This window comes from Nasonia vitripennis, chromosome 1 (genome assembly GCF_009193385.2).
Source record: "Nasonia vitripennis strain AsymCx chromosome 1, Nvit_psr_1.1, whole genome shotgun sequence".
Classification (NCBI taxonomy): Eukaryota; Metazoa; Arthropoda; class Insecta; order Hymenoptera; family Pteromalidae; genus Nasonia; species Nasonia vitripennis.
The window spans coordinates 25,490,267-25,509,757 of record NC_045757.1 but is presented as its reverse complement, the minus strand read 5'-3'; the positions used below and the strand labels follow the sequence as shown (position 1 = coordinate 25,509,757).

The 19,491-nt window shown below is 31.6% G+C and overlaps 4 protein-coding genes across 5 annotated transcripts in view; 1 reads left to right on the top strand and 3 right to left on the bottom strand.

Annotated features, from left to right (window-relative positions):
* LOC100118106 (RNA-binding protein asd-2) overlaps positions 1-6,107 on the top strand; it is a 75,824-nt gene extending 69,717 nt beyond the window's left edge. Inside the window, exon 7 of one of the 2 annotated variants that reach the window (XM_031933576.2) lies at positions 2,334-6,107. In XM_031933576.2, the coding sequence (XP_031789436.1) occupies positions 2,334-2,430 (97 nt within the window). In that variant the 3' untranslated portion in view covers positions 2,431-6,107. Of the gene's footprint in view, positions 1-2,327 lie in introns of both variants that reach the window. The other variant, XM_031933575.2, reaches the window with a different exon arrangement.
* Positions 6,108-9,880: 3,773 nt separating this feature from the next.
* LOC100678697 lies at positions 9,881-14,187 on the bottom strand. The gene is made up of 9 exons (XM_003426164.5): positions 13,942-14,187; positions 13,483-13,603; positions 12,487-13,397; positions 12,181-12,381; positions 12,051-12,098; positions 11,807-11,959; positions 11,271-11,711; positions 10,872-11,002; positions 9,881-10,722 (listed from the first exon to the last, which is right to left on the bottom strand). Exons 3-9 carry the CDS (start codon positions 12,622-12,624, stop codon positions 10,431-10,433), a joined length of 1,404 nt encoding a protein of 467 aa, XP_003426212.1. The 5' UTR covers positions 12,625-13,397; positions 13,483-13,603; positions 13,942-14,187; the 3' UTR covers positions 9,881-10,430.
* LOC116415744 (BLOC-1-related complex subunit 7) lies at positions 13,218-13,620 on the bottom strand. Its single transcript, XM_031920853.2, has 2 exons — positions 13,483-13,620; positions 13,218-13,397 (listed from the first exon to the last, which is right to left on the bottom strand). Exons 1-2 carry the CDS (start codon positions 13,618-13,620, stop codon positions 13,218-13,220), a joined length of 318 nt encoding a protein of 105 aa, XP_031776713.1.
* A 3,347-nt stretch (positions 14,188-17,534) lies between the features above and the next one.
* LOC100118027 (ubiquitin thioesterase otubain-like) lies at positions 17,535-19,334 on the bottom strand. Its single transcript, XM_001602060.4, has 5 exons — positions 19,189-19,334; positions 19,061-19,113; positions 18,613-18,912; positions 18,355-18,555; positions 17,535-18,115 (listed from the first exon to the last, which is right to left on the bottom strand). The coding sequence occupies exons 1-5, from the start codon at positions 19,229-19,231 to the stop codon at positions 17,918-17,920; spliced, it is 795 nt and encodes a 264-aa protein (XP_001602110.1). The 5' UTR covers positions 19,232-19,334; the 3' UTR covers positions 17,535-17,917.
* Between the last annotated feature and the right edge of the window lie 157 nt (positions 19,335-19,491).

The window sequence follows — 19,491 nt, the reverse complement described above, 5'->3', positions numbered from 1 at the left end:
AATTTTTTGGAGCTGATTAATTGATTAAGTGACGTAATTGCAACATATCCTGTATTCCTGTATCAAAATTATTCCATACTTAATTTTTTAGATGGCATTCGAAACTCAGTAGTACATTCTACGAATCTCTTGAATTATTATTCGTTTACTAACATCGGACCTGAAAATTGCAAAATATACAGAATAAAAATGGTAAAATCACGCTCTAAATCACATCTATCGCGCAGCTGATAATTAATCTTTTATACGTAGAGTCGTAAAAGAAACGCGTATCAAAGCGTATCCCGCTGATAACCGCCCGCAGCGAAACTACCCCAATGAATATTCTTAATTATAATTAATGGGAAAATAAAATTCGCCAGCTCCCTTTTTCCACGGAATTTTACAGCTTTGCTACCGTACGCGCCGAGCTTTTGCGCCCGTTAGCTTCACAGGTCACCTTGGACATCGTGAACGAAAAGACTTTATATATAATATATATATATCACTGCAAGTAAAAGGCTTCGATTCAAGCAATTTCCTCTGTTTTTACGATGCTCACATGTGCATAGTCAATCCCCCTATCGGAGAAAGTTCTATTTTCTTTTTAAGCAGCTTATCGACTGAGTGCCTTAAAGGGTAGACCAAGGTGTATTATAGCGTTACCGCGAGATTTCCGAGGTTGTCAAAGGATGTAACTATAAATTATTGTAGAAAAGTCTGAAAAAAATTTGAGGAACTGTGTACAGATGTTATAATATTATGGTATTATTACAATTTGGATTTACTAACTCTAGTTTAACCAATAATTTATCAACAGTTATTGAAAGTTTTTTATCGATATCGATAGTATTGTATGAACTACTATAGAGACTCGAACGCAATTAAATTAATTGTTCCGCGAATATTGCCAAAGGGGATAAGCGCACACGTTGGTTATTGGCGTTGCCATTTAGAAAGACCACATCGTCCTTTAGCACGTGGGCTATTTTACGAATATCCCCTGGTAGAAAATTAACCATTTTGGTTGGTTAACGTGTTAATCAAATGGAGGCATTTTCCCCCAAAATTAATATCTGAATTTCTTATAAATGATCTAACTCCGTGGTAGTTAGTTAAAGCATCTTACATTATAAAATGTTTACGGGAAAAACTTTTTAAATATACCCGATAGTACAAAATATGCTAATAAAATTATTGTTTATAATAATAATAATTAAAAATACTAAATTTTATGATAAACAAATATTAAGAAAGTTTATAACAATTATTAACCTGATATTGATGAGAATATCAACAGAAAAACACATCAGAATAATATAAATTTTATAGTAATGAAAAGCATTTCAATGAAAAAATCATAATAGCTAGACTTGGTTTTTAGATGGTTTTCGATTCTTTATAAAAATACGAGTTGTATTAACAAACATCATTAAGGTCCTCACACCCAATCAGCATAAAAGTAGGCCCAAAACAATTAATATATAACCGAATGTTATTTGCCCACACACAAATTCGTACTTACTATATCTTCGTAAGCTCTTTCTCCCCCTCTCTTCGTGTGCATAGCCTGTTTTCCCAGCCAATGCTCGCGTTGCTGGTGTATGTACGATGTATGTATATTTTCCGCTCTGTGGTCTACCTCTCTTTTGCTCCTCTGCACGAGTACCTATATATACACATTGTATAGTCCCGCTCATATACAAGCCCACTGATTTCCCTTTTTGGTTTCCGAATAATCCCGTTCCTATAATTACACGAATGTATTTTTTTAATTGCAGTTGAGAAATTAATTAAAAATACCCCTGTTGAAAGAACCCTGATGCCAAAGCTCAGCGCTTTTTCTGAGGGTTTTTCCTACTATGCATACTGCTGTATATTCAGCAAAAGTACTTATAGTAAAAGTCACACCGTGATAATTTAAAGAACACGATCCAAATAATATGATATTAAATGTCCATCACCAGTCCCGTTAACACAGTTTCAACAAAAAATAAAAATTTTGTCTTCTAGTGCATCGCATTTCCCTTTCAGCATACGCCATCCCCAGAGTGTGTTATATACTAGTGACCTACTGTCGCATTCATAGCCGATACGCCTCATCATATTACATATACGTACGCGTACGCCATTTTGCACCTATATACACAATCTCTGCTTCGCATATCTGTATCGTGTGCAAAGGGAAATAGAGAGAGAGAGAGAGAGAGAGAGAGAGAGAGAGAGAGAGAGAGAGAGAGAGAGAGAGCGAGAGAGTGCCCGAGAGCGATGAGCAGAGCGTGTTAGCGCTTTATTGCATGCATGGTGCCTTGATATTTCATTAGAGAGTCCGTGTCGTCGAATTACTGTTTCAGGAGAGCTGCCGCCGGGGCGACGGTACTTCCCATTCTGCGCGAGGACTTTATGGCCGGGGTGAACCAGCATCAAGTGCAAAACGTTCACATAGCGTGAATCGATCCTTGCGGCGTTTATTAAGGCAGAGAACGAGAGAGAGGGCCTCAGACAAGGAGGGAACGCCGGCGGCTCGCTGGGTAGTAGGTGTATTATTAAACGTCTGGACATCGATCATACTGTAGGCGAATCTAGCGTCTATTCCTGCGCGCGATGTGCGTACGTGCCAAGGACAGCTGCGGCTGCTGCGGCTGAGATGCTTCCGCGAGGTGACAAGGCCCGTACCGAGAGAGAACTTACAAGAGCTGCGAGCGCCTGCGGAGGATGTGTTCTGATGTGGGATCGATTCTTTCTTATACAATGCATGTATATGTATGCGCGCGGCTGGCGAGTGATTCGTTATCCTTTTCTTGTCTTTGTTATTTTCGGAGAAAATTATGCGGAGCGATGCGATAAGATTACATTGATCGTACTGATTGTGACTTAAGACGAGGTGAATTTCGGCGAGAAATTTTCAATTTATATATCATGAGTTATCACCTCGTTGCAAGTTGAATTTGAAAATTCGATATACATCTTTCGTTGAAAGAGCATTTGAGTTGTACGAAAACAATGATTATATTGCGACTCAGCGAAATCAATGTATCGCGATACTATAATGTTACCTTATTAAATAAAAGCTCAATAAGCCCGATCGATATACGAACACTATAAAGTTTGGATGCGTGTACCATCCTTATCATCGATGTTTAATACTTTTGTATTTTATTGAATTGATCATAAATTTTAGCAGCTGCAGAATGGAGCCTGATGAACTATAGAAATTCTTCTAGGATTATTGTTATTGCCCGGGATTCGATCTGTATTAATCGAAACTTCGAATAATGTTGAACAGTTCGAGCTTTAACACCGACTTCATTGTCAGTGGCCAAAATTAAGATTTTTTATACAAGGCTGATATTTATTCAAGAATTGCAACACGAGTTGAAAGCTGCAGTATGCAACAATGTAATATGAAATATGTTTGGATTTTGAGCATTATACGCTTTATTATTTCAGTATTTTATAAAGAAATAAATTTTAATATTCATTTATAAATTTACTGTTGTACGATAGTGCCCATGAAATGGAAACTCATAAACTTTTATAAGTATACATATTTAAATTGTTGCATTATAATATCATGCATTATTTGAAAACTTTATAAATTATAATTATAATCCACAATTATCATTTCAAAATTCAATATTAATTTACTATTGCACGACAGCGCTTGCAAAATGAAAGGCTCATACACTTTTAAGTATACTCATAGTTACATATTTTGGCTTTTTCAGTATATTATGTACTTAATATACTCAACTTATAAAGGTAACAAAATGAACAAAGTTAACGAATTTCATTAACTACATTTTTATACAAATTTAAAAAAAAATGTTATACGTATTATGGTATTTAATTTAAGTGAACTTTATAAATTACTTACTTTGGTACCATTAAACACGATGTTTATAATATCTAAATCAGTTTGCATTGTTATGTGACTATCCCGCTAAGGTAGACAAAATTTTTGAGTTTTAAACATCAAAGCAATAAATATGTATTTCTATACCCAAAATATAGATTTACAAGTGACAACATTTACAATCATATCAATATTCTGATATGGATGTAAAACCAATTTTTTTTTAGGATTTTTAAAAGTTATATAATAATCTAATCGTCACTCGTCAATATATCGTCGCTCCCTACGAAGACTAGCACGTTTCAAATCCCTCAGAAAGAGTAGCACTTTTCATTTTTCGCCGCGAAAAGTAGCATAGGTCAAGCTTTTGCCGCGAAGACAGAGCACTTTTCACAACTTTCCCTCGAAGACTCGCTCGCTTCACGTCTTTGCCGCAAAGACTATAACACTTTTCACAAAAACACTTGCGGCTTCGGGGCTTTATCCTTAAAAAATTAATGATATTTATGAACGCCAAAGTGGTACATAGTAACATTCACATGCAAAGAGTCAGCTAGTACAAACATTATTAAATTATCATACGTTTTTTCTCATACTACTAAGGGCATTAGTTTGAGCCATGTAACGTGCTACCTTCGCGGCGAAAAGTGAAAAGTGCTAGTCGGCGCGGCAAACAAAGAAGTGTGTCTCCGACGCACTACTCTTCGTAGGGACCGACGATATATTATGAGTAATTCTACGAGAAGTCGGACACTTTACGGTCGAAAAATGGCGCTCTTGCAATTTTGAGGGCACTTTCACCAAACCAAGTTTGTTACATGCGCTTGGACTTACATACAATATGTAAAAAACATGGGTGCTACCTATCAAAAAATTTAGCCTTTATTGCGACCCGGGTAATTTATTACTTGGCCAAGCAATCATGATCTTGGAGCCCGAGATCTTGAATTAAAAAAAAGTTATTGAAAATGACCGTTTTTATTAAAAGTTGCGAGCAATTTAAAATAGGGTGAAAATTGTCGAAAATACGAAAAATGCTTGAAAACCAAGAATTTAGACTTTTTTGTCAGATTCTCTCATTTACGACGATTTTTACCCTATTTTAAATTGCTCGTAACTTTTGATGGGGACGGTCATTTTTGACAATTTCTTTTTTAAATTCAAGACCTCGGGCTCGGCTGTCCATTAACCATTAATGCAGGAAAAAATAATGTTAACTCATCCAGGTAATAAATTACCCGGGGCGCAATAAAGGCTATTTTTTATTGGCAATTAGTAACTGGCTCGTAACTTTCTGTTGGCATATGGTTTGGAGGTGGCACCCATACTTTTTACATTTTGTATTTCCAAACGCATGTAAAAAACGATCTGGTCAGTGTGCCCTCAAAGATTGCAAGAGCTCGATTTTTCGACCGTAAAGTGTCCGACTTCTCGTAGAATGACTCATATACATATAATTGTTTAATTTGAGAAACTTGTTTCAACAAAGTTTAACAATTATCATTTGTGAATTTATATTTAAAAAATCAATATGCACTATGTAATATGATATGCGATCGAAGCTTGGGACGTGTTTCTGATCGTATGATGTGTAATAATAATTAATGATAATTCAATATCTGAAAATACACAATATGACACATAATTTGATATTGAACTCAGATACAAGATAATACATGTTTTTTGTACATAGAAACGTTTTCTATTAATAATGTAACATGTAAATGTAATTTATTTATCAAAGCGCAAATTTCACTTTCTATTTATAAAAATAATTCAGGACTTGAAAATAATGCTTGCAAAAGAGGCAAAAATTAATCGTACGGACCAATATGCACTCAGTTGCACTTTTTAGATACTATTCTCACTGATGTTTATTATTTTCGTACGACACGTTCAACTTGCATAATATAAATGTATGATGTACGTATTAGTATAGTGCGGGATGATTAAAAGGCAAGGGAAATCAAGATCAGCAGCATTTAAGATAATGAATAAAAAGAAATGTGCGAATTATTGAATTAACATATTATAAAAAATATCTATGCGCAGGCCATGCCAAATTATGACCTGTGAGCAATAATGTTAGAGAGACGCGAGAGATCAGAATTATAGTAAAAATGTGTAAATGATGAAATTGGGGTAGTCAGTATTAATATATAAGGCATACATCGTCGCTCCCTACGAAGAGTAGCACTGTTCAAATTTCCCGTCATAAGTAGCACAACTCATTTGACGAACGCTAGACTAGCACAACTCAAAATTTCCCGCGAAGACTAGCACAACTCAAACTTGAAACAACGAATTTCTATAAAAATTACCCGATTTTTGCGAAAATGTCCCGGATGATGAACATTTTTAAAAGTTCACAATTTACAACTTTTTACCGAATTTGAAATTTTCAAAACTTTGAGGTTTGTCTGTCTTTGTCCAAGGTTTTCATGAACTTAACTAATCCAATAAATACACGTAAAATACTCACATTTAAAGTAACATAAAGTGGCAAGTTGTGCTAGTCTTGACGGCATTTCTGAACTCTGCTACACTTCGCGGCAAATCATGAGCTGTGCTAGTTCTCGTTTGAAAATTTGTACTGTGCTAGTCTTTGCATAGAGCGACGATATAATATAACGATAAATTATATTATTTGTTACGCGTACACTACTACAAATACAATGAATAATAATTCTACACGAACAATCGAATATATCGTGGGTACTGTTAAGCATATATATATATATATATATATATATATATATATATATATATATATATATATATATATATATATATATATATATATATATATATATATATATATATATAATATATATATATATATATATATATATATATATATATATATATATATATATATATATATATATATATATATATATATATATATATATATATATATATATATATATATATATATATATATATATATATATATATATATATATATATATATAATATATATATATATATATATATATATATATATATATATATATATATACGTAGAACTATCTCATTAGGATATATAGGTATAACGCGATGGAGCGAGCGAGCGAGCGTTATCGCGCATTATTTCGCGCTGTCGCCTGCAATGCACAAAATTGTGGAAATATATAAGTATATAGTTCTAGATGGTAATTGAGGCGGCGCGAGAGCTGCGCGCAGTGTGACAGCTCTCGCGCGTACGGTGTACTGGTAGCGTTAACATTATTATATATATTATTATATATATATATATATATATATATATATATATATATATATAATTGGGCTGAATATTCGTAACGCGATCGCTCCGCATATTGCCGCTCGCGTAATGCATTCAAGTGTAATAAAAGGGATGAGCGGCGAATTCCAATCCTGATGTTAATGCGTTTAGCGATATGCGCGAGATGCGCGTGCGAAAAAGACACGACGTTAATGTTGCGCGCGCCGGCAGAGAAAATACGAATGTTAACTAGTCTAGTCTGCACACGCGGTATACTTTTTGATTATTTGTGAGTCTTCGGTTCAAAGTATGCGAATTCGAATGTTTGCGTTGCCGAGATATCGATATGATTTTTTATAAGATTTATATACTTGATATATGGTGCAGCAATAATTATATATAAAGTATATCCTTATAAAAATAGACCTCTATTATAAAAAGCCAAATATATTTACTTCGATTTTATAATTTTGACATTATTTTATACGATCACATCACACGACACGCATAATTCTAAACAGGCGTATAAACGTTATATTCATATATATAAATATTGCAAGTCGATGCTGGCGAGAGTTAAAATATGCATAACTCGCAAACTAAAATATTACGAACTAATATTCATTTAAAATATTACAGTCCGTAAACCAAAACAAAAAAATTAAACAAATGAATTTATATTAACTATACAGAATCTATATTTTCACGTAAAAGGCACACGCAGCGCTTGGAATGCACATACATAAAAATAGACTTATATAAGTATTTAAATTATCCAATGTTATATGAGAATTTTAATAAACTACTATATGGTGATCAGAAAGGTTTTTTTTAAATGAAGAATCTATTGATTTTCATCATTGAAGTTGCAGGGAAGTAAACCATCTCAAATTAAGCATGGTCGTGTAATATTGTCGTAACTATGATTGCATCTTTCAAAATTCGAGTTTCCTTCTCTGTGTCAAGCAGAAGAAAAGCAGTGATTAATGATGATGGATCTATCAATGATTGGTATGTATTTTTTTCCAGTTGATTTGCGTTTTTTTAAAGATTATTGTAACATTTTTTCCCCTTATAGTTGAAAAGAGATATTTTTCAAACAAATGTATGAACTTTAAAACTATAATTCATGCATATATTTTTGAAGAACACAAATTTCCAATAATAAAATCTATATATCTCTGTATAATAAAGTTAACAATTAAGATTTAAAAGTGTTATAATTAGTGAAATGTTTGCTAACAAAATGTTAAAATAGAATAAAATAAAGAGAATAATAATATGAATAATTCAATATTTGCTAATACACGTAGCCTTAGATCTGCAAACATCGTAGCTCAAGTTTTTTGAACTGTTATCTGAGTAAGTTTATCATCATTTTGAATAATTATAGATAGTTTTCAATTACGCATTTTTATATAGTAAGATATTGTAGTAAAATATTAACAATTGTAACTTAATAAATATATATAATATAAAAACGGAAATAAACCAAATATTAATATAATAAAACTAATCACATATTAATGAGAAAATATAATAGTAACAATAATTAAAACTAGAGCTATATTCTCGTTTTTACATTTCAAAGATTTTATTTTAGTGTTTTAATTTCTTCATTTATGTTTTACGAGAAACATTGTGCATTTCTAAAAAGGAATTAACTTCACTGGAACGTAAAAAATGAATTTTTAACTTCATCATGTGAATTGCAAGTTGCTGTCTAGTTCGCTGCATATACATATACATATCGAATTATATGTGTAAATCATAATAATTATACTCAGAAAAGATAAATTATTATATATATATATATATTATATATATATATATTATATATATATATATATATATATATATATATATATATATATATATATATATATATATATATATATATATATATATATATATATATATATATATATATATATATATATATTATTAGTGAAAAGCCATAAATATTTTAACTTAATAGTATGAATATGTATCTATGTATACCGATAATAACTTTGACGCTCATAACTTTTAAATCCGTGAAAGAATAATTAAATGTTTGATATTACACAAAAGCAATAAACTATTACTGTAAAAATTGAACTTCTATAAATAAATGAAAAATATAATTTAATAATTCATATAATATTTCACAACTATAACGGATTTTCACTATCGTCAAGGTGATCGGCATACATTAACGAATGCACCTAAAAATGTTGTTTCTTAAAACTCGTTATATATATATATATATATATAGTGTCGAAATAGATTGAGTTTCAAAGGATCGATATAATAAAACGTATCTGTTAATGACATATGGCACTAAAAATAATATCGATGAAATTATTATATTAAACTTGTTATGGCGTTGCGTTCAATCATTGAAAATAATTTTCATTCACTCTGTAATAAAGTGTAAAACAGCGCATTCATGAGCATCGGAACATTGTGACTAAAAAGTATGAAATTAAGATGTATCTATGTGTACCTTATATAAATATTAAAGAAAGCGAAAAGAATCAATTCTACAAAGTTTACATAATAAAATATTTGCGTGATCCCACTTTACTCAAACTTAAAAGGGGATCGCGTTATAAAATAATTTCACTATTGTCTTGTGTATACTCAATTATTCCTTGTAACATTAGACGGTACCTATTTTTAATTTTAGTTTGCGTAAAACGAGCACGTAAGTCAAGAAACAAACAGCTGTTATGTTATGTTCGACATTATTATTTTTCAAGATAACATCAACAAATTACTATAACAGATTTGTGTTGAAAAATGTTAAAAGTATATTTGTAAATAAATATAAGTGCATTCAATAGAAGTACTTTATTTAGTTTAATTATAAAAATATTATTTAAATTATTATACAGGTATAGTACATTGACTTTATAAATTTTATATTTCCCTTCTGTTTTCATAACGTTCATTGAAGACGTATAGGAAATGCAAACATTCAAGTTTCATCTGATATATTCCGTAGAATATTGATTGTAAAATAAAATTGTAAATGTATATTTACATTACAAAAATTTTAATCTGTAGGCATTGATGATATTTGATTCAAACGTATCTTTCATTTAAATACAAGTATTCAAAATTTTAAACGAAATGACATACATTAATAGTAAATTGTTATTTTTTTGTGACTTGGGCACATACAATTATAGATTATAAAAATTCAACCAAAAAATTAATTGCTATGTAAAAATCTTAACTAAGTAACTAAAAAATGTATCATCACAAAAAATCTAAAGATGTTCAGTAAAATAATGACGGTCAGAAAGTGAAAAGTACAAACTAACTTATATAATACTAAATACACTATGCATCAGTCTCTTTCATTTTACTTATGCATATTCATAACTCTGTTTCATAATTTTTACCATATTTGTTGACAGACTTAATCATCTCTGTTATAGCTTTTAATCTTGTGGTTTTAATGTCCAATTTTTCTTCTAGGTATCTTGATTTCCGCCTTAATTGTTCATATTGCTTTTTCAAATTTAAATATTTAACGTTCACATCTCTGGTATCTCGTGAGTGCATCACTCTAATCCTTAATTTTCGACAAGCTATACATCTATCTAAGCTTCTCGCACACTTGTACTCTTCTTCTGGAATAATTATTCCAGTACAATCTTCACTTCGACTGCAAACAAATTTTTGTTTTAGTAAAATGTGCTCAAATGACATTGATTTTTTTATTTCAATGACAACAATAAGTTCTATTAAAGAAATAAGTCAAATTATAATTTTTGACAAATATCACAATTCTAAGGTATGTTATAAAATACTTGCCTTTCCTTTTCTAGAGCAGTTCCAGAACATATTTTCATTTTTACAACCGTTTGTAACATTTTTGAAATACTTTGTATTGATGTCAATTCAAATTCTATTTCTAAACTTACTTTGTCATCCCCTGTATGAAGCTGAAGAATAAAACCAACTTTAATAATTACTTTAAAACAGATAATATCTATTATACTGCTGAACTTTGATTTGATAAGGTTGATAAAAAAAAACATTGGTTGAGTCGATTTAATTGTTTTCAGTCAATTGAATGCAATCATAGTATAAATATGATTTATAACATGAAATATTTTACATTTTTTAAAGATAAATATTGTGAAATCCAACTCTGAGCAATATAAAAATTCACATAAACCGGAAGTATTTTATACAATAAACAAGTTATACCGTTATAGATAGATCTTCGTGTACTTCTACAAAACATCTAATTTTTCTACTTCTGCAATCGAGTTGAGCAAAAGTGATACCATTATCCTTTTTCGTGTAATTCATCCAACTCCACGTTCTTTGTAGTGGATTCTCCACAAGGTAATCCTTAACTTCTTGTATTTTCAACTTTTGTTTTTCTATTTTATCAACATTGAAAACCTCTTCAAATTCCATTACTTCAAAATTGCTATCATCATTTGGGTCATCGATGGTATCATCTGTACCATTATTTGTGCCATCAATAGTATTATTCATACTATTATTTGTATCATCAATGATATTACTATTTGTATCATCAATGATATTACTATTTGTACTATCATTTGTATCTTTAATGGTATCATCTGTACCATAAATAGTAATTTCATCATTATCATTTGCATCGCTTGTTTCAGAGACCTAAACGCATTTGTAGCAAAGTTATTTAAAATACATGATTTGTTGAGCAGATATATCAAAATAGTTGAATGAAATAATTACTATTTTTTTCTTACCTCTTTTTTCTTTACCAAGGCATCCTTTATACTTGGAATCATAAAACAAGCAGCTACTTCTTTATTATAATAAACGTATTGATCTGGCTTCCTTGCATCAATAAAATATTGATGATCCACTAGAAAGCCATCCTTTGTCTGGTCTGCTGCACCCTAAAAATTTAATCGATTCTATAAGGTAATCTAATACATAAAAAAATACCTGATAAATATTGATGGTATTTAAATAAAAGTTGTATGGTACATCTGCTATTTGGATTTCCTTTCCTTGTTCATATGTTTCAACTTCTGTCTGCAATTTTATGAGAAGTTTAATATGTATATTTTATAATTAATGATGATTATAAAAATATTTAATATTTTATTTTTTTTACCGGATTATTAGGGTTATAAGGAACCGCATCTGGTGTTAAACGATATTTTATTCTAGGTAACGAAAATACTGTTCCATCGGGTAATTTGGTGTGATCTGATTTTATCACATAATGTTCTGCAAAATGCAATTCACAAACTCTATCTTTTTCTGTCAATTCTTTGTTCAATATTTTGGACCATTTTTTTAGGAGCTCTGGCTTCTACAAACATTTATATATATATTCACATTTAAAAAGGCTGTACTTTCTTAACTTTCTTAAATTTAGCATAAAAGAATGTTAGTTGAAAATTTTGAAATACATTACATTAATAGGTGGGGTAAATATTGTGGTTTGTCGAAGGCCCGTTTCAGTCTTCACTCGTCTATCACTGTATGTTCCTGATCTACAGTCAAACACAGTACATCGTCTTAAAGAACATTTTTTCTTCATTGCAGAACTCATAATTGCTTAGCAACAATTATCTTCTAATGTTACAATTATACAAAGCAAAAAAATGCTTCTACGTTTACACTTCATTCGCTACAGGCACCGACTGCTGCACTGCATGTGCCAGTATAAACCTAACCTTCGCCCTTCACTTTGCAAAACAAGATCCGCTGGCGATTGGGGCGCGTCTCGCACGGTCCAAATATAAAAGAAAAAGGCGACGGGGCGGCAAAGGCGCGTGAATTAAAATTTTAATTTTTAAACTTCTGAGTCTTCAAATTTCTATTAACTAATCTCTATATTTTATGATCTTACATTATAAACCTGCAAGAAAGCAGGACAAATTTTCCTTGTGAATAAAAGAGAACAATAAAGTTAATACGTGTATTTTTGTTTTTTGTACGTATATTTTATTTTATTAAAAATAATAATTTCAGATCTAGTTCAAAATTACAAACAATGATTTAATTCTTTAACAATAAAACTTGTATGCTTTGCATTCTCGTAGAGAAAACAAATTTTTTTTATAGCTATTCAGTCATAAAATAACAAAATTATTATACATTGCAGTTCCATGATTCTCAATGAATGCTACTTCTATGGTTTATTTATCGTTGCATTGCTCGAACTTGTTCTGTAACTTCCTCTAACTTCGATGCACTTTGGTCGATAGCATTTAATTGAAATTCTAAATGAGTAGTGATCAACGACAGCTTTTTCAAATTGGCTTCTGTGCTTTCTAAACCTTGTTCTTGCTGGGCAAAAGTTCTAGCTGCCTGCATCAGAATCTGCAATTGAAAAGTAGGTTATAAAATAATTATTTCATAAATGAGCCCAATTTACAATAATCTTAAGTGATTTGAATATACTTACTTCATTACTCTTTGAACCTCTCTGAATTTGTCTTGTCAAAGATGCAATATTGTTAATGTTCACCTGTACTCTATCAGCAAGTCTGATCTTAGACTCCACAAATAAACTACGAGCACTAGTACTAGAAGCAGAAGCCATTTTACAGGGAAATTTCTTCTTTTCCAGCAGTTAATAAATAGATTCAATAAATTTTTATATTTTTAAAATCAATTAATGTGACTAGTTTATTATGCATATAAAATACAATGTTTTTTCTCTTATTTTTATATTTTTAAAATCAATTAATGTGACTAGTTTATTATGCATATAAAATACAATGTTTTTTCTCAAGTATAAAAAAGTTATGCATGACTAATTTTTAACGTTATAGTTTAACGTTTAGTTCTCGAGACATATTCCAACTTATTGTATGTATGAACTTATATACGTAAGTAGTAATCAACTTTCAATGAAACTCACTTGTGCTTTACAACGTCACAAACGCTACGACTCTTTCCTGACATTCGCCATATTGAGTCAATATTATTGACAAACTCCAGCGCACATGCGCAATCCCATAATGCCGCGTACTCCGTAGCCGTGCATAATAATAGGTATAATATATAGACCAGGCTGTAGGGATTTAAAACTGTCTTATTGTGACATAATTTGTTGCAGCAAACCGATTGTGCGATCATGTAAAAGAAGATAAGCAGATGAAAAGGTATATGTTTTTCACTCAGATTTCCGTTCCTTATTGTTAGTCATTAACAATAGCGCTATTAGAATGCCCCTACGAGATGATTTGTAGAGAATAGAAATATCTACAAAATGGGAGGTCAAACGCCTCAATCGGACAATTAAGTCCTAAATTAATTAGAAAAAAACTGGAAAGTTAGGCGTTTTTTGGAAAATTCATAGCACCGTCATTTTTTGAGCTGGAGCGCTGGGAGCTTGGAAAAAAGTAGGCATTATAATGTTCTTTATATGTGCAAAAGTTGGGTACTGTCAGATTATTAGTTTGCTCAAAATCGCGATTCAAAGTTTGCGGTGCGTTTTTTCCGGCAGGTCTGTATGCTGTACCGTAAGTCCGATTAAAATTTCAAAAAAAGGGTCGAAAAGTTGACATCGTGCACTACAAAACGTAGATTTCAGTTTTTCGATCAAGTTCCTGGAAGCATGCGAAAAGCCGTCGTAAAGTTCGCGAAAATCGGCCGAGCGCGCGCTCGCAGTCGAGTGGTGGAGGACGGAGCAGCGCCAGAGGAGAGGCGTATATATAGTAAAAGGGGCGCGCTCCGTGCATGTTACCTATCTTTGCATTAACATTTCTCAGCATCTACTGTAGCTATTTGAATGATTTTTTTTACTTTAGGGTAATGAAACGAGAAATTCCATTCTTTGGTATGTTTTCAGAAAAAATCATTACGAAAGGTACAGTGGGATGATTTTGGTGAACTCTCTGTTCCTATTTAAAACCGACGCTCTGCTCATCGGTATGTGATTTCTCTGGGTCCATTACCGCAAAATCAAAAAAAAAAAAAATCATTTAAATAGCTGTAGTAGATGCTGAGAAATGTTAATGCAGATAGGTAACGTGCGCGCCGCGCGCCCCTATTACTATGTATACGCCTCTCCGCCGGCGCTGCTCCGTCCCCCACCACTCGACTGCGAGCGCGCGCTCGGCCGATTTTCGCGAACTTTACGACGGGATTTATATGCTTCCAGGCACTTGATCAAAAAACTGAAATCTACGTTTGGTAGTGCACGATGTCAACTTTTCGAGCCTTTTTTTGAAATTTCAATCGGACTTACGGTACAGCATACAGACCTGCCGGAAAAAACGCACCGCAAACTTTGAATCGCGATTTTGAGCAAACTAATAATCCGACAGCACCCAACTTTTGCATATATAAAGAACATTATAATACCTACTTTTTCCCAAAATTTAAGCGCTCCAGCTCAGAAAATGACGGAGCTATGAATTTTCCAAAAAACGCCTAATTTTCCGGTTTTTCCTAATTATCTCAGGACCTAATCATCCGATTGAGGCGTTCGACCTCTCATTTTGTAGATATTTCTATTCTCTATAAACCGTATCGTTGAGGCATTCTGATAGCGCCTTTAGCTTTAAAGTTATAAGTAAAAAAAGATAAAAAACGTGGTTTTTTGCAATAAATTGTTAATAACTAACAATAAGGAACGGAAATGCGAGTGAAAAACATATACCTTTTCATCTGCTTATCTTCTTTTACATGATCGCACAATCGATTTGCTGCAACAAGTTATGTCGTGTAAAAATATTCTACAGCTTGGCCTAATAGGCCTACCCATATCATCGCAGTATAGGTATATTTTACACACTATTCTATAGCACACTGACCACTTAGCATAAATCTGTTATCACGCGAATATATAAGTACAAATTTATGCTACCCAATCCTATACATATTTAAAGAATGAAAAATTATCAAAATTTTTGTCTGATTCTATCTATTTATTAATTTATTTATTTTAATTAAATATCATTATTATACTTAAAAATTGTTTTAATGTTGAAAAATTTACGTTGTTTGGCAGCTAAATATATGCATACTACTTGGTTTTCGACGTAGAAGTGCAAAATGTTCCCCTATATTATAATGTATAAGTATCAGCTTTTAAAAACCGAAACCTATACTTTGATTAAAGTTAAAGCTCTTTTATTGTTTTGTCTCTTTTAATCTTCTACGATGATTGTGAGGTCACCGAATATGACAGAGTTGAAAAATTTTTCGTACTCGTTAAGAATTAAATGATCGTCACAATTGAAGTGTTTAACTAATTTGTAGAATGGGATGATTCTAATGAATCGAATTTTTAAGCGTACTTATCGTCCTGATGTTTCAAGCGCCCCTTTATTGGTGTTTTTGAATATCTTCAAAATGTATTTTTCGCTCCTCAATAATTGGAAATCTCAATTTTACAAAGAACGCGGTTATTATTTTTTCTCATCAGTGCATTTAAATCTGTATAGAAAGTAAAAGAATATTTCGTGTTTGTTTCACTCTTTTCGCAATTGAATGTAAAATTCCTTTCAAGTTATAATGAGAAAAAAAGTTTTTATAGCACAGTGTGGCTAAAATCCGCTGTTAAATCACGCCTATCTGTGACTAAAGTAGTCCTTTTTTGCACCGTTTTTATCACACTCGCTACGCTCGTACGCTAACCTCACGGTGCAAATAAGGACTACTTTAGTCACGAATAGGCGAGACTTGCGGATTTTAGCAGTCTGTGCTACAAAATTTTATACGATACAAGTCACACGTATCGTAATGTACTAATAGTATATTACGATACAAGTGGCATAAATAGTCCATTACGGCAAGGCGTGTATTAGCGCCCGAGCGTAGCGAGGGAGCTAAACGCCGTGCCGTGTCGGACTAATTATGCCACGAGTATTGTACGCTATTTTATAGCACAGACTAGCATAAATCAGCTGTCACGCCTATCCGTGGCCTAAACAGTCCCTTTTTGCACCGTGCAGTTAGCGTCCAAGCGTAGCGGCCACCCAATGCTATAAAAAAATTAAATTCACTGTATTTGAGTATTATACATATTTTAGACGAAAATATTTCGCTTTTAAAACTAATGAATTTGATTTTGACCGTCCCCTGAGAAGCATATATTATGGGTGACACCCAAAAGTAATTATATATTATCTTCTTTTTTACTGAAACTTCAAACTATATAAAGTTATGGATAAATTATACTGCCTAGTAAACAAAAATAGTAATATTTATTACATATATGCATCAAAATTTTCAATATCTTGAAACATTAGCTGATGATTGACTTACTTTGCAACGCATGTTCGTCCATCCAGCCCATGTAGTCTGGTTGGATATTCGCTTCAGCATTTTTTTTGGATAATAAATTAATTTTTGCTAGCAGTTTAAGCATTGTGTTCATTTTTAAACTTATCAGCATTAGATAGTTCAGTTGGAAAAAAAGATATTGAAGCATAGAAAATTGTTTCATTAATTACAAAATCTGTAGATCTATAACAAGAATAAAAAAAATTAAACAAAACTAGATTAATTTGTAGTAAATTTATTTTCATTCACAAAATATATAGTCGAAAGCAGCGGAAAACTTGATATTTTATACAAATCAAATGATTCATTTCTTAAAAATAATGACATAATACTAATTCTTACTGCTATAGAATCTTCTTATAAGCATATTAACTCTCATAATCAATTTTAACTTGTTAAAAAATTAATAAAATAGATACATCGGCTACATTGTAGTATATCATAATTTAAAAATGTTCTCTGCAATCGCTTGAATATGAAGCAATTATGGATTCTTGAAAATTTTAATTATAATTTACGTATAAAGTACAAAAAAGAAGGTACGATCCTTCACTCTTAGTGACAAAAGGGGATTCGAGGAATCTTTAATTAATCAAAAATTATCATGGATAAAGAATGTCATAGTGACCTGGTCGATATAGTAAGTGAACAGATGGTGTTGAACCTTCTGGGAAGTCATGAGCTGTTACTTCAGTGCCAGCACCTCGATCCATGTATCTTACACGTACACCAGTATTCAAAGCAGTACTCATAGCAATGATGTGAATGTGATCAGACTCTTTAAACATAGGCTCTACCTCCTGAAAAAAAATGTTAAATTTGTTTCATTTGTAAGATCACTTTTTACTCAATTTTAAAATTATTTAATGCATGCAGAATTCAATTTAGAGTTTTAATCTTTCTCTAAATTAAATAATTAATATGATCAAGTTAGATAAAGAATTTTTTTATAAATAATATATTAATTATTATATAAAACATCTGTCATTAATAGGTTTTAGTTAGAATCCAATCATTCTCAAGAATACAAATTACAGACCTGATGGCAGAATTCCTTAACAGTACGATCGCCTTCTATGAAATGCTGATAAAAGTCAGCTTCTCTCTGGAGTTGTCCTGATGTTATTAGCCTAAGATAAACCACAACATAATCTGAGTATCCTTGGTCATTAAAAAGTTTATGGAGCTCTGCATAGCTATCATCTGTACCACCCCCAACTCTGTCAATAACTTCCATAAACTGGAAAGATTAACCAATGAGTAAAAATCATTAATTATTTCAATATTACAAACTTACCGTGTCATGAAAATCTTCTACTGTGAATTGAGGAAATCCCAGCTCAACTAAATTATCTTTACTCTTACGTGCAAGATCTCGAAACTTCTCATATTCCTCTTTATTGTTAATTAGTTTTTCTAAATATGCGTAACTAAAAGCTCGAAAAAAGCAATTGCCATCTGGCCTTGTTCTTCTGAAGAAAGAATATTTTTGAGCCAAGGCTTTTGCTTTTGATAAATATACATCGTCTTCTGTATATTCACTTTCTAATGCTTTAAGAGATTCCTTTTCACCCACCAAAGATGTTGAGTCTTGTATCTATACAAAAATAAGTAAATTTTCAAGACACATACTTCATATGAATCAATAATTAGAATGTTACAATTCTTAAGGTACTAGGTAGTCATTTTGTAATTAGATCAGAGGCCTTGCACTTGACATGAGATAAGACAAAAAAAACAATAACCTCTTTTTCAATACGCCTCTGTTGTTGCAAGATAAGTTCATCTTGATTGACATCTGCAATGAAATAGTATTAGAACACGCATTTTCTGTACACTTTTGAGAATAATTTCAACGAGAATAGAGAAAAACCTGTATTTTCTGCTGATTTTGTTTGCACTGCTTGATCTCCCATATTCTATGTTAGTATTATTTGGCAATTTTTCTGGAGGTCTATACCTGCTGAAAATAAATAACTAACCGAAAACAAAACCGATCGCAGCGCCACTGACTATTGCTGTGTACTATATATATATATATATATATATAGCGACTTACTGTATTTAGTATATGTATATACTATACTATACACAAATCTATTGGTTTCAGAACTGCTTCATAGATGGCAAGGAAGTAGCAAGTAAAATTTTAATTTTATAAAACATGCCCAAGTTC

Excerpts from the sequence above, each read along its gene's own strand:
- LOC100678697 (XM_003426164.5), bottom strand. The coding sequence starts at position 12,624 with ATGAGTTCTGCAATGAAGAAAAAATGTTCTTTAAGACGATGTACTGTG. Across the intron at positions 12,382-12,486 it reads TATTTACCCCACCTATTAAT|AAGCCAGAGCTCCTAAAAAA; the intron begins GTAATGTATTTC and ends AAATGTTTGTAG. Across the intron at positions 10,723-10,871 it reads ACTGCTCTAGAAAAGGAAAG|TCGAAGTGAAGATTGTACTG; the intron begins GCAAGTATTTTA and ends ATTTGTTTGCAG.
- LOC116415744 (XM_031920853.2), bottom strand. The coding sequence starts at position 13,620 with ATGGCTTCTGCTTCTAGTACTAGTGCTCGTAGTTTATTTGTGGAGTCT. Across the intron at positions 13,398-13,482 it reads GAGGTTCAAAGAGTAATGAA|ATTCTGATGCAGGCAGCTAG; the intron begins GTAAGTATATTC and ends TTTCAATTGCAG.
- LOC100118027 (XM_001602060.4), bottom strand. The coding sequence starts at position 19,231 with ATGGGAGATCAAGCAGTGCAAACAAAATCAGCAGAAAATACAG. Across the intron at positions 18,556-18,612 it reads TAGAAGATTTTCATGACACG|TTTATGGAAGTTATTGACAG; the intron begins GTAAGTTTGTAA and ends TAATCTTTCCAG. Across the intron at positions 18,116-18,354 it reads TTAAGGAATTCTGCCATCAG|GAGGTAGAGCCTATGTTTAA; the intron begins GTCTGTAATTTG and ends ATTTTTTTTCAG.